We start from the raw sequence: 14,635 nt of genomic DNA, 5'->3' as shown, positions 1-14,635 counted from the left end.
ACTATAGATAAAACAACAATCATTACATTAGAAATAGCAATACTTTCATAACAGACAATTAAACAACACATTTTCATCAGCATGTTTGCATTTTCAGTAAAACTATTTCAAGAACAATCTTTTTATTTAAATTATCAATGAACTGCAGCCTTAAGTTATGTAAGTTAAGTTTAATGTGGGACTCATGGTCCTTTGTTAGTCCACATTGGGACAATTTCAGTCTCTCATCTGCACTATGCTGGCAATCTAGGAGATATTTAATGCATTTGCCACTCTTTGCACAGCTACTGGTACAGGTGTAGTCAGAGTTCCCAAGTTGAGAACAAATGCCTCCAAAAAGCAAAATGTCTTTTTTAGTTCACTTGGATAGGCAACATTGTAGTTATGGTACACGGAGAAGACAATACCCATCGCCAATGAAATGTCAATTTCCCCACTGTCCAGAATCATTTTTTGTCCATCCATCTGGACATTGCCCTCAGTTGAATCACTCAAGGGCTTGCCGTCACTGCTGCTGAGTACGATTGTAGGTATTGGGCTGTGTGGATCCTGAAACAGAAATTAAATTCTTGAAATGAGGAGTATAGTTTAAATAAGCATAAACAACAGGTGTCCCAATGAAAGTATGAAACTCCTGTAAAATACTGGATTAGTTTTAGACCCCCCCTCACCATACCAAAAAAAATCTAAATTTACCTTATTTATGACGGAGAGATGAGCGGCATTTTCTTTGAAAATAGATGGCAGGAGAAGAACAGCTGTGTTTACTATCTGACCTGGAAAATAAAGAGAAATATGTAAATATTTTCTGGCCAATTTTGTTAATACAAAGCAGTAAAGGCCATATGAGTACCTTCATCAGGAGTTGAATGTCTTGCAGAACATAAGCATTAGTGCAGTAAATGTATACCTAATTAACTTTTCAGTGTAATTCAGTGTAAATGTTAAGCATTTATACAAAACCCCCAAAATGTTGTTCAGTTCTGTAAGTTGCTAGCTTTAAATAATTTGAGTCCTAAAGAACTTGCAGAGCAAGTCTAGCTGCCACTGAACATTTTTTGGGATAAACATTGTGTGAATGACTGAAAATCCTCATAGAGATATATATAGCATCGAGGGTGTATCAGTTAAATCTTAAAGTACATCAGTGCAGAGACGAGAAAGGAGAAATGTCTGTCAGGGTTCCTGGGTCATCGACCCAGTGCTTTCAGTTTTGTTCATGTTCAGTTTATTTTGCCACTGCCTGTTTCACTTCCTGTTTGTTCCCCGTGTCAGCTTGTGTCATTAGTCAGATTATGTTCAGCCCTGTACTCACCTGTTTCCAATCATTGTCATCATTCAACCTGTGTATTTAAGTTCCTCGGTTTCACCAGTTCTTTGTCGTGTCATTGATGTTATGTTGTCGTTTCCGCCAGCCAGCCAGCCAGCCACTCAGTCCGTCCGTCCGTCCGTCCGTCCTTCCTTCATTCATTCATTCATTCAGTCAGTCGTCCAGCCAGCCAGCCAGCCAGCCACTCAGTCCGTCCGTCCTTCCTTCCTTCATTCATTCATTCAGTCAGTCGTCCAGCCAGCCAGCCATTTCCTACCTCTGTTCTGTTTGCTCACGCCATCACAATAAACACCAGTCTTCACCTACCTGTGAGTCCTGCGTTTGGGTTCCTTCTTCCTCGCCTCCACACCACGCCTGACAGAATGACATGACCCGTGCCACGAAGACACGACTGGAACCCAGCGGACTCGGACCTTTTTGAGCAGCAGGAGGCAGCGCTCTCCTTGTGGGCGGAAAAGCTCAAGGAGAGACAGCGGCTCTTCGCGGAGCGAGAGCACGTCTTCGAGGGCACTCGCTTGGCTCTGGGCGGGCCTCGGAGACGCCGCGTTCACCCACCTGCTACCTCCCATGCACCGGAGCATCTGCCGCGGAGAGTGGGCGTTTCGCGCCGCGCTTCGGCGGCTCCCCCTCTCGCGGATCCGCTCCTCGCTCACACGTCACCTGCCTCATTTGCCGGATCCTCCACTTCGCCACGGCACAGCGGCTATGCCTCCCACCTCGGCTCAACAGAGGCTCCCGCGCCAGAGGCTCGGCTGTGTACCCCGCCCGCTTCCTCTTCCCGGAGAAAGCGGGGCACACGCCGCCATAACACGGACTATTTTCAGCAACTCCCGGTGGTGAGTTCCGGTAACTGTTTTCCACCCTCCTCATTTGACTCTTCACCCAGATTAACTAATAGACTCATCTCTGATTCATGGGATGTTTCCCTCCTGGAGGATTCTGTAGACTGGGAAGAGTTTTTCTGCTCTGCTCCTCCAAAGACTATAAATGGTGGTGGCAGAAGGACCAGAACAATCCCAGATAAACCTGCCTGTATCACACACCCAGTCACTATTTTCACACCCATTACTCAGCCATTTCCCACCAGCACGGCGGCCCAGATTCGGCCTTCCCCTTCAGCCGTTTCACCACCTCAGATGGCTAGGGCCCAGCCTACACCCACACCTGTGCCAGCTCCTAGGAAGAAGGCAGCTGCGACGCAGTCTACCTCCACATCCGCTCTTGTTTCCCGGGTGGGGGGTAACTGGTGTCCAGCCACCTCCCGTGCCTGTCCCAGCGCCCAGGCTGAGGGCAGCCTCAACCCAGCCTGACCTCCCTAGAGGCTTGAAAGAGCTAACCAGTCCACCTGCTACTTCACCACTTCCTCCACCTCCTCACTCAGCTTTCCACGCCCTGGCACTATCACTGGTTAGGCTAGCTGAGGTGTCCCCTGCTCAGGCACCAGCCTTATTAGCCCAGGCTGCAGTTTTATCCCCCTCGGTAACTCTGTCGTTAGCTCAGCCATTAGCATCGCCAACCTCTGTTCATCCCTTAGCTTCCCCACTCCAGTCAGTTCCCTCACCTGCTGTTCAGCTTTCACTCCAGTCAGTTCCCTCACCTGCTGTTCAGCCTTCCCTCCTGTCCCCTGTCGTCCAGTCTCCTCCTGTCCTCCTGTCCCCTGTAGTCCAGTCTCCTCCTGTCCTCCAGTTCCCTGTCCTCCAGTCTCCTCCCGTCCTCCAGTCTGTCCAGTCTGTAGTCCAGTCAGTCCAGTCGTCCCCTGTAGCTCAGTGTCCTGTTCTCCAGTCGCCTCCCGTCCAGTCAGTCCAGTCGCCTCCCGTCCAGTCAGTCCAATCAGTTCAGTCACTCATCCACCACCCTGTTCAGTTCCCGGACCTGCAGCCACAGCACCCAGAGCCAGCTGTGAGCCCTCCTGCTCTCCAGCCAGGGGCCTCCGCGCCCGCTGGCCCGGCCGCTCTCCAGCCAGGGGCTTCCGCGCCCGCTGGCCCTGCCTGTCTCCAGCCAGGGGCTTCCGCGCCCGCTGGCCCTAAAGCTGTGGCTCTGTCACCCCCGGCTCCCGTGCCGTCGCCTGGTCCAGACTCAGACTCAGCCTCAGCTTCTGCTTCGCCTGGGCCAGCCTCAGACTCAGCCTCAGCTTCTGCTTCGCCTGGGCCAGCCTCAGCTTTAGCTTCTGCTTCGCCTGGTCCAGACTCAGCCTCAGCTTCAGCGTCTGCTTCCCCTGGTCCAGCCTCAGCTTCCACTTCGCCTGGGCCAGCCTCAGCCTTGGCGTCAGCCTCTGCTTTGCCTGGTCCTGCGGCTGCCGCGCCGTCGCCCCAGCCACGTTCTGGACGTCATCGCCGGCGCGGCCGCCCACCGGACCTGCTCAGCGGCCGCCGCCGCCTTCCTCGCGGCCGCCCACCGGACCTGCTCAGCGGCCGCCGCCGCCTTCCTCGCGGCCGCCGCCGCCTTCCTCGCGGCCGCCCACCGGACCAGCTCAGCGGCCGCCGCCGTCTTCCTGAACCGTCTCGTCTCGGCCGCCGGCCACGTGGCCGCCCACCTGAACTGTTTCTGTTTTGGACTCCGTCCCTCCGTCCTGGGCCCCCTCCACCCGCCCTGTTCTGGTTTTTCTTTCTTTTGGCCGTCGGGTGCCGGCCTTTGGGGGGGGGGGGGTACTGTCAGGGTTCCTGGGTCATCGACCCAGTGCTTTCAGTTTTGTTCATGTTCAGTTTATTTTGCCACTGCCTGTTTCACTTCCTGTTTGTTCACCGTGTCAGCTTGTGTCATTAGTCAGATTATGTTCAGCCCTGTACTCACCTGTTTCCAATCATTGTCATCATTCAACCTGTGTATTTAAGTTCCTCGGTTTCACCAGTTCTTTGTCGTGTCATTGATGTTATGTTGTCGTTTCCGCCAGCCAGCCAGCCAGCCAGCCACTCAGTCCGTCCGTCCTTCCGTCCGTCCGTGGATATTGTAAGGGACACTGTGTTTACTAATGTGCTGTATGTGAAACCTTAAAAAGTGGTATCTGAGATAGGAGTTAAAAATGTTTTTGCTCATTATTGCCAAGTGCCCTCACCTTTTCTTTCAGTGTCTGTCTGGCTCTCATCAACAGATTTTAAGCAGAGGCTTTTAAGGTTGCTGTCTGGGGCTATTGACACAAGCTTCGCTGCCAACTTACTGAATCCTCGGATTACTTTTTTGTCCACATCAGTTTTAAGTAACATGGAAGCCTCTTCAAGAAGCTAAAATAAAGGATAAACATATACATATTAGCTTTGTACCATAATATATACCATTATATAGCAAACCAGAACAATCATTATTTCACACATCAATTATCATTAGAGAACAAATTATAATTTTGCATTTGTTTACTTTAATTCTCAAGTACACATTGCTGTGCAAAAGGGATGTTTAGACTATTCTTCCCAAAAAACTATCATTGGCATCAGATTGGTCCAAAATTATCCTGTAGCATGAAAATAAAACCAAAGAGAAAGACATAGTCAATGTTGCAATTTCTGTTAGTGTTCTGTTAGTGTACTTTTATTACTCATGAAATAAATCTGCTGATTCAGTCACTTTGCCTGTCCTGTAGGTACGTGATTATTAGAAGTCTATATAAATGTGCAGCACATCAGTACATATTCGTGTTTTTGCCGTGCACTATTGTTATTGTTGTTTTTTGCTGCAGTTTTTGATAAAACACTCACCACAACAGGGATAGTGAGACATGGGAATTCTCGTAGAACCTCTTCAGTAGTATGCTGAAGAACGTAGTGTGTTCTGTACTTCTGTATTTTCCTGAGGTGCGTTCGAATGACATCCACATTTGGCCTAGTTTTTTGGCACTCTTGCTTAATCACTGATACATGTTGGTCGGTGCTACTTTCATCCTCCCCATCGTCAAGAGGATTGATATCCTGGTTATTAAAAAGTTTAGCAAATATTGAGAGAAAAAAACCCAAAACAATACTTTTAACTTTTATGTACAATTTAAAATGGCAAACAAACATTGAGCATATTTAACTTGCCTTGGTTTTTTCAAAAGGATACAGGGCTGGATATCTGATGATCTTTTTCTTCCTGAATTTGGAACTGAGTATTTCTGTCTCATTTTTTCAATTTCCTCTACGTCTACTAGTGGTCTTCTTTCCTTTTTAAACTTGTTCCTGAGAGACTCATGCAGAACATCCTACAAACGATAAAAATGTAACTAATTATTCATAAATAGGTGCAACTAGGTCCTCCCTTTATACAAGACATTTACCAGAAAACTTTGAGTGACATAAAGCTGGTAGGTTTGCTGTAATCATGTCATAACCTAATTAGTTCCTATTTACAGATCTCTTCTTTAACTCTTAGGAGTTGATCGAACACATGATATAAAGGTTTGGAGCACCTTAGATTGGCTACATACACTATAAAAGGTAGATAAAGATTAGATAAAGTATCAATGGCATTATGTCCTACAAGCATACTCATCATGATCTTTCAGTCTATATGTTAATACCTCTACCTTTTAATAATAAAAATAATAATGTATACTTTATTGATCCCCACAGGGAAATTTCTCTCTTTGCATTTAACCCATTCACTCAGTGAAGCAGTGGGCAGCCACTAATCAGGCGCCCGGGGAGCAGTGTGTAGGGACAGTACCTTGCTCAAGGGTACCTCAGGGTAGCCGTTCAGTTGATTCAAACCCCTGACCTTCCGATCATGGGGCAACCACACTACCTACTGAGCTATCCCTGCCCTATTTTCAAATTTAATTTTTTAAATACAAAAACTACACTATCCTGATACAAAGGCAAACAGAGCTAATATAATGCTGAATTTCACACCATTCACTTGAGAATTCACAGAGAAATGAAACATTAATTAATTTAAAAGAGCAATTGATATTTTATTTATTGTTTGACCATACTGGACGAGATCTGCCTCAAAAATCACAATACTAATACTTGTATTGTAGTGGCCACAAGGGAACAGATAACCTCTGAATATGTAACAATGAAAATGTTAGCATGTTACACTCGTTAGCCAATAATTAGGCAATTCAAAGACAATTTGTTGGACAATTTTATCAATGTTTGCTTTTCAGGAATACTTACATATCCAGAGCCATAACTCTCCTTCAAGAAAGGAAAACTCAGAAGGACAGTCCTCAGAAGCTCTACATACTGCACATGAGAGGGATACCTGCAAATTTTGAATGATGAACTTAAATTCTGATGTACATACTGTATTTTAAATGAATCAAATCTTAATTATATATAGACTTACATTGTCTCATTACTCAAGTGGTCAAACAGAGCTTGAACAAGCATGTTTTTGAGTCTGTTCTTGGTGGGTGACTTTAGTGCTGCATCTTTATTGGTCAACGCAGTGAGCACAGCTGGAGGAAACTGCACTTTGCAGTTAAACATAGGTTGGAGTGCTGACACAGTATGCTTTTCTTTGTGTTGCCTTCCACTGCAAGAAGAAGTAAGAAGTATGTTTAGAGTTTGTTACAAGACATGAATATGCGTGTCCTTGTGTCCTGCATCAGGAATATCCGCATATTTAAAACGTACAATAACAGCTGCTGAACTACAGAAACAGAATCATAACAGAGAGTAAGAGTGGCTGTGACATTTCAATTTTGAAAGTAAATGGGTGTGTGATGCACATCAACGCTGGAGAAACAGTACAGGGCTTGCGTCAACCCCTTGCCCCCCACCCTCCAACACCGTAAACCTAGGGGAGGGGAAACACTGAATTGTATGAATGTACAATTCAGTGAATCATGTCCAGTCAACTTAAGACTCACTCTTTCAGCTTCTCTACAGCAGACAAAAATTTCACTTGGTCTTTCACTTTTGGAAAAAGACGCTCACTCATTCTTTCAGTCATCTGCAGAAGAGTCGATCCATCGATTTCATTGTCTGTGTCACAGAAAAACAATAAGACACGATCAAAACAGAAATGAGCATGTTCGAAGATAAAGAATAAAAATATCATAAAACATTACTAAAAAGACAGCTATGCGTTCATTAGTGACTGTAGATGATGACAGACATGTGGAATAGCCAAAAAGTGGTTAAAATCATTTTAACAGTGGTTGACAATTCCTAACTAAAAAGTCATGGTTTAGGATGTATCTTACCTAACTTTGGTATGAACTGCCTTAAAAGGTCGGTGGATCAGTGTAATGAAGTCTTGACCATCACATCTGTATGCGTCCAAAGCATGAAAGTCTACCTCATCCCCAGGCTTGAATATCAACAGATCATCAGTCTCTCTGATGTGGTATGATTGAAGGTGTCTTATAAACTCCAGTGTTGTAAAAAGTCTTCCAACAAGAAACCATTTTGCCCTGATATACACAATCAGGACTATTTTTTTTACAAACAGTGGAATTTGCTCTGCATGCACAAGTTCCAAAATGAAGAAATCTCCAACTGCATATTTTACAGAGTTTAAAATGATGCATTTACTCGTCCAGAGTTTCTCATCCACAGTAACGGCTGTCTCCAAGTTCTGCAAACAAATCTGCAAGTTCACTGGAAGTTCTTGAAGTGATAAGTTATTAACTGCTGCTTGTGTATGATCGCTCCTGATGATCCATTCAGGCTGCCACTCCCAGCATTGACGAAGCTGATTCCTCTTTGCCAAAGTCTGACAAATATTAATATAGTTATTGGTGATTCTTGCTACTGTCTTGAAAAATTGATGTCTGGCTTCAAACCTCATGCACCAATGAGAGCGGAGTGACCCATAATCAAGGATGAGCCGAGGATAATGTAGCAGAAAATGCAGCTTGGGTATAAACACACCAGTGTATGGTGTAACTGGCCCATGTAAAGTTCTCTATAAGTTCACTCAGAGCTCGTTCAGATGATTGGGGAAATTCAACAGTTTCTTGGATGACAGGGTCACAGTCTGGGGCAGACTCTAATCCTTGTTTCTGATATTTATGTTTCTTCCTTATGTGATTTTTCAAAGATTTCACAGACAAAAACTTTCTGGGACAGTCTTCTAGTCTGCAGACAATGAAGAATCCTCATTTACTTTCATGGTATATCTGTTGATGTTTCAGCAGTTTTTCATATGTTGGTTTTCTTGTGGAGCACCGTGGACACTGATATGGCACATCCATAGAAATGCTCACCTACAAAGACCTGGGGTGGCTGTAGCTCAGGTGGCAGAGCGGATCAGCCACTAACCAGAAGGTCGGTGGCTCAATCCCAGGCTGCTCAAGTCTGCATGCCAAATATCCTTGGGCAAGATACTAACCCCATGTTGCTCTCCGATGCATCCATCGGAGTGTGAATGTGTATGAATGTTAGATACTTAGCACTAAAGCTTAGAAGTGCTTGTGTGATTGGGTGAATGAATTAGCTGTATAAAGCGCTTTGAGTGCTCGGACAGAGTAGAAAAGCGCTATATAAGAACCAGTCCATTTACCTGTTGATAATCTGCCAATTCATTTTCCCCAAGCCAAAGAGATACTTCTCCAACAGTCCACTGCTGAGCCATGATCTGTTAAAACAAAACAAAATGCCATTACATTGTTATTCTGTGACATCAAAAACTTATTTATTTATTTTTTGTTCAATCATTTTCCAAGCCACTTTATCATCATAAGGATCGGAGGGGTGCAGGAGCCTATCCCAGCTGTTTTTTTAGGCGGGGTAGACCCTGGACAGGCTGCCAGTCCATGGCCTTTTGACTGTTCCCAAAGTCAGGACACATACTCACGGAGAGGCAGCGTTTCAGTGGTGTGGTCCTCATCTGTGGAACAGCCTGCCGGAGGAGCTCAGGGCCGCAGAGAACGTACATGTTTTTAAGAACAGGCTCAAGATCCAACTTTTTAATTTAGCTTTTACTTGACGTTTATTTATTTTATGCTTATTTATTCTATCCTGTTATTCTATTTATTAATTTAGGTTTTACCTAATATTTATCGATTTTATTCTTATTCATTTTTTATCTTCTTACTCTATTTACATTTATATTGTATCCCTTCTTATTTATTTTATCTTTTTACCCTGTATATATCCTGTTGTGTCATATCTCCAGTGTTTCCTCGGCGGGCGCTCTCTGCACCGGCGCTGTAATCGACCGTGGCTGCTGGGGCTCTGGGGGTCCTCTCAGCCTGGCTGGGGGGCTTCTTTGCCTCTCACACGCACTAAGCAGTTGTCAAACTCTCAAACGCAGTAAGCAGTTGTCATACTCTGACACGCACTAAGCAGTTGTCATACTCTCACACACACTAAGCGTAAGTGACGGAGTTACACCGTCCCGGGCCACAGACAGCTGATCTGGGCGCATACACACACCACCACCATTAGTTTCTACAATTACGGTGGCTGCGTGTCTTTTCGTCGACCGGGCAGATAAACAAAAAGGGGTGAGAGGTATATTTTGAGCGGCGCAGAGGGTGGCCAACATATTTTTCCCACTTACCTTTAATAAAGTCGGTCGCGTAGACTCGCTGTGATCACCGATTGTACGAGTGGTTATGCAAGCCGATGGTATGGTGTTCCGGGGTTCAAATAGTGGGTTCGGGCACGCTTGAAAGGTCACGAGAACTGCATTATTTTTGTTTGTTTTTTTTGTTATTGTGAAACACTGTAGGCTGCCTGGAATTGGCCATAAATGTCTGTATTTACATATATATGTATTGTAGGAATACAGCTGGAAATAAGCTGAGGAGAAAAGAGTGTTTGGTAAAAGAAATAATAAAGAGATGACGATTATGCCTAGTGGGAGGGGCCATGGGGTAAAAAAGAAGGCTGTTTTTCGGTGAGATGTTACAGAGAGGGTAACATGCAGACTGTGTTTTGTATATAGATGTTTGTTTTGTGTTGACTTAAGTTAGTTTTCTATTTTCTTTGTAAATAATCTTTTGTGCACCTGGGAGGCCGGCAGAATAAACTATCCACACTGAATGCTTCCTGACTACGCCTGCATTTGTTCGGGAGAAGTTTCAGAGAGGACCCCGCGACATATGGTGTCAGGAGTGGGATGGCTAGTCGGAAGAGGAAAACGCGCCTCCCAGTTAAGCGCACAGGGCTGCGGTCCCAGCAGCATGAGCTTCCAGTGGAGAAGACAGCAGAGGACCTGGCATGGGACACAGTACCGGCGTCGTCTTCTTCAGCAGAGGAGGAGGAGGAGGTTTCTGGCAGGATTGGTCCAGCATTGCCTACAGCTTCAACCTCAGCACGTGACCCAAACGGAGAGCTGAAATGCGATGATGAGGGACTTCCTGGCGGGACAGCAAAGGAGAGAGGAGGTTTTGTTGGCAGAACTCAGGGGGCTGAGGACTGTTTCCCCTCCCAACGCTCAGCTGCATTCAGATTTTGCTGGTCAGGAAAGCCCAGCCCAAGCACCAGCCGGAGCAAGCACCACAGCAGCAACGGCCACGCCAAGCACCGCAACAGCAAGCAGCCCCAGAATGGTACTGCCTACACCTGCACACCAAAGAGGATACCGGGATCCCCCAGAGGAGGTTCCCTCTCTTCAGTCAAAAGCAGTGACCAACAGCCTCATCCAGTCAGTCTCAAAGTGGATGCGATCTGCTGGGCCGAAAATTCCACCCTTTCAGATGGGGGAAGACATTGAGAACTATTTGTGGAGTTTTGAGCGAGTTGCCAAAACCTGGAAATGGCCAGAGAGTGAATGAGCCGGTCGTCTGGTTCCACTGCTATCGGGGAAGGCGTTGGAGGCCTACACTGCAATGGATGAAGAAAGAGCCAATCGTTATGAAGATTTAAAAGCTGCGTTGCTAACCAAATTTGACATTTCCTCTGAGACGTATCGGCAGAAGTTAAGGTCCAATACAGTTCCACCTGGTGAGAGCCCCACTGAGACCTATTATCGCCTGAAGGGCCTCTATCGGCGCTGGATCCGACCAGAGCAGCATATTAAAGAAGAGATGGGAGAAGCTATCATCTTGGAGCAGTTAATCCGGGTACTTCCAGGGGAGGTGAGGACCAGGGTGAGGGAGCATGAGCCAGCAGATGGACTGACTGCTGCTAAGCTGGTGTCACAGTACTTCAATGCGCGTAAAGGAGCACCACCTGCATGCTCATCTGGGACGCCACAGCGACCACCACTCCCATCATCGGGTCTTCTGAAGAGGGAGAGCAACCCAAAGCCACCAGAAAACCCCAAGGCATCAAACTTACGAGCAGCGGGTAAGGACTGTCTTTGTTATTATTGCCAGCAGCCAGGTCATAAAGCCTCGGTATGCCCTATCCGGAAGGCTAAAGTCACTGGTGCCTGCTATGCACCCCGGCTGGAGATGGAGCCCACAAGGGTCCAGCCAGTGGATGTGCAACGCTATAAAAAAGTAAAGGTCAATGGTCAGCAGGCTACTGCTTTGCTGGACACTGGTAGTTTTATGTCTTTAATTAAGCATAGTTTGGTACCAGTGAACAGTGTGGACTATAGCAGACAGGAAGAAGTTTTATGTGCGCATGGTGATAAACATCCATACCCAAAAGTGGAGGTAACAGTGACTATTAATGAACAGCCCTACCTGTTGTCAGTTGGGGTGGTAAAGAACTTGCCTGTAGAGGTTATTCTGGGGATGGACTTGCCTGTACTCATAGACTTGCTGCAAGAAAAAGAAGAACAGTGGACAGAGACTGATGTGGGGGATAAGGGGAATGCTAAATTAAATGTGTCTGGCCCAGTGGTCACTAGAGCCCAGGCGAAGGCTGGATGCCAACCCTTGCCAGACTTTGACAGTAGTCTGTGTGAGGGTGGCACTAATGGGCCAAGAAAATCCCGCTGCCAACGCCGCTTTGAGAAGCAGCTATGGTCAAAGGGGCCGGACACAAAGAGCATGAAATGCGATGTACCAGAAAATATCCCTTTGTTGCAAAGGGAGGATGAAACGTTGAAAGTTTTGTTTGCTAATGTGACTGAAGGGGAAACTGGAAAATGGGGAGGGAAAGAGAAGTTCATTGTTGACAAAAATGTGTTGTATGCTGTTGACGGTGACCACCAACAGCTTGTGATACCTTCTAGTTGTAGACCCCTCATTATGCACCTAGCACATACCCTCCCCTGGGCAGGTCATCTGGGTTGCCAAAAAACCTATATGCGAGTTAGCTCACGTTTCTTTTGGCCGTCAATGTACACAGACATACAAAAATATTGCCGTACATGCCCTACCTGCCAGAAAACCTGTCCAGCTCGCAAGTCTGACAGGGCCCTGCTACAGCCACTTCCGGTCATCTCCACCCCCTTACGTAAGATAGCTATGGACATTGTGGGTCGTCTGGTAAAAAGTAGTCGGGGTCATCAGTACATTTTGGTGGTGTGTGATTATGCGACTCGTTTCCCAGAAGCTTTCCCTCTGCGTGCGCTCACGGCACCCAATGTTCTGCGTGCACTGGTACAGCTGTTCTCCCGGGTGGGGATACCAGATGAGATTTTGACCGACCAAGGGACTAACTTTACCTCTAGGTTGATGCAGCTCTTCCACAACCAGCTAGGCATCTCTGCCATCAGGACGTCACCCTACCATCCACAGACAGATGGGTTGGTGGAGAGGTTCAACCAAACTCTGAAGAGGATGCTGCAGAAGTTTGTGTCAGACACTGGGAAAGACTGGGACCAGTGGCTACCCTTCCTGCTGTTTGCGTACAGAGAAGTTCCCCAGGCTTCCACTGGTTTCTCACCATTCGAGCTACTCTATGGTTGGGATGTGCAGGGGCCGTTGGATCTCCTCCGGAAGGGTCGGGAGTCTCCTGCTTCTGCTCCAAATGATAAAGGAGTGGTGCAATTTGTGCTGGAAATGAGAGATCGGTTGGGGAGATACCATGAAGAGGCCGAGGTCAACCTGCGAGACGCTCAACGAAGCCAGAAGACCTGGTATGACCAATAGGCCCGGCAACGTGAATTTCAATCTGGTCAAAAGGTGTTGTTACTTCTCCCCTCAGCCAACAGTAAACTTCTGGCGAAATGGCAAGGGCCATACAAGGTTCTTCGCAGAATGGGGCCAGTGACCTATGAGATTCATCTTCCTGAAAAGAGGAAACCGAAGCAGACTTACCATGTGAATCTCCTGAAAGAATGGGAAGAGCGTGCCCACCAGGCCCCTGCGAAAGCTCTGATGGCAAGAGAAGTGCCAAGAGAAGGGAAGACAGAACCCGAGCAGGGAGCCGATCCAATGTCTCCGGTGCTGACTCATCTTACCCCACAGCAGGCTGCTGAGCTACTCCAAATCCTTCGGTAGACTCCATCTCTGTGTTCAGTTAACCCCGGCAGGACCACCCTTGTCGAACATGTGATATGCCTAAAGGATGGACATCCCAACGTCCATACCGGGTTCCACAACACTTAGTGGATAAATTGCGACAGGAGAAGATGCTGGTCTTGGGGTGATAGAGCCGTCCTGCTCAGAGTGGTGTAGCCCGGTGGTCATCATCTTCAAGAAAGATGGCTCCCTACGCATCTGCATTGATTTCCGGAAGCTTAATTCCATTTCAGAGTTTGATGCCTACCCCATGCCTCGAATCGAGGGTTTGCTGGAGAAGATTGGAGCGGCCAGGTACATCACCACCCTGGATCTGTGCAAAGGTTACTGGCAAGTGCCACTGGAGGAGTCTTCTCGACCGTACAACGCCTTCAGGACACCTGCCGGCCTGTTCCAGTTCACGGTGATGCCATTTGGGCTACATGGGGCTCCGGCCACCTTCCAAAGGCTGATGGACAAATTACTACAGGGGTGTGACCCCTATAGTGCCGCCTACCTGGATGATGTAGTGATCTTCAGCAACACCTGGGAAGAGCATCAGCAGCACCTGTCCGAAGTCCTGGGAAGAATCCATAAGGCAGGGTTGACCCTCAACCCCTCTAAATGTGAGTGGGCACGGCAGGAGACCCGCTACCTTGGCTACCAAGTGGGCAGAGGTGTGGTGCGCCCGCAGATGGATAAAGTGGATTTTATCCAGAACTGCCCTCGGCCTCGCACCAGCCCCTTCCTGGGGCTGGTTGGCTGGTACCAAAGATTTGTGCCCCAGTTTGCAACTATTGCGGCCCCTCTTACTGCTATGACCAGCAAGGACCAACGGAATCCTGTCACATGGACAGCGGAATGTGAACAAGCTTTCAAAAGGCTGAAAACCTGCCTGTGTACGACCCCAGTTCTCAGGAGCCCAGACTTCAGGAAGAAATTTCTGGTCCAGGTGGATGCCTCCAAAAGCGGCCTGGGAGCAGTGCTGGCCCAAGGGGACCCTGGAGAAGAGCTTCCGGTCCTATACCTAAGCCAAAAGCTGCTGCCACGAGAGACCAACTACTCAACTGTGGAGAAGGAGGCCTTGGCCATTA

At 47.2% G+C, this 14,635-nt stretch overlaps 2 protein-coding genes across 2 annotated transcripts; one reads left to right on the top strand and one right to left on the bottom strand.

The window, feature by feature from the left end:
* Positions 1–246: 246 nt before the first annotated feature.
* LOC148094631 (sterile alpha motif domain-containing protein 3-like) lies at positions 247–8,827 on the bottom strand. The gene is made up of 10 exons (XM_087837500.1): positions 8,756–8,827; positions 8,460–8,469; positions 7,119–7,233; positions 6,593–6,781; positions 6,421–6,508; positions 5,337–5,501; positions 5,020–5,229; positions 4,383–4,548; positions 697–776; positions 247–549 (listed from the first exon to the last, which is right to left on the bottom strand). The coding sequence occupies exons 1-10, from the start codon at positions 8,825–8,827 to the stop codon at positions 247–249; spliced, it is 1,398 nt and encodes a 465-aa protein (XP_087693626.1).
* A 2,203-nt stretch (positions 8,828–11,030) lies between these two features.
* LOC148094630 (SCAN domain-containing protein 3-like) lies at positions 11,031–13,190 on the top strand. Its single transcript, XM_087837433.1, has 2 exons — positions 11,031–12,155; positions 12,483–13,190. Exons 1-2 carry the CDS (start codon positions 11,031–11,033, stop codon positions 13,188–13,190), a joined length of 1,833 nt encoding a protein of 610 aa, XP_087693559.1.
* The last annotated feature ends 1,445 nt before the right edge of the window (positions 13,191–14,635 follow it).

Source organism: Neolamprologus brichardi, unplaced genomic scaffold (genome assembly GCF_056152115.1).
Source record: "Neolamprologus brichardi isolate AB-2024 unplaced genomic scaffold, ASM5615211v1 NODE_ptg000033l+_length_6344489_cov_1, whole genome shotgun sequence".
NCBI lineage: Eukaryota > Metazoa > Chordata > Actinopteri > Cichliformes > Cichlidae > Neolamprologus > Neolamprologus brichardi.
Note: the sequence above shows the minus strand (reverse complement) of the source record. Positions and strands in the feature narration are given on the sequence as shown.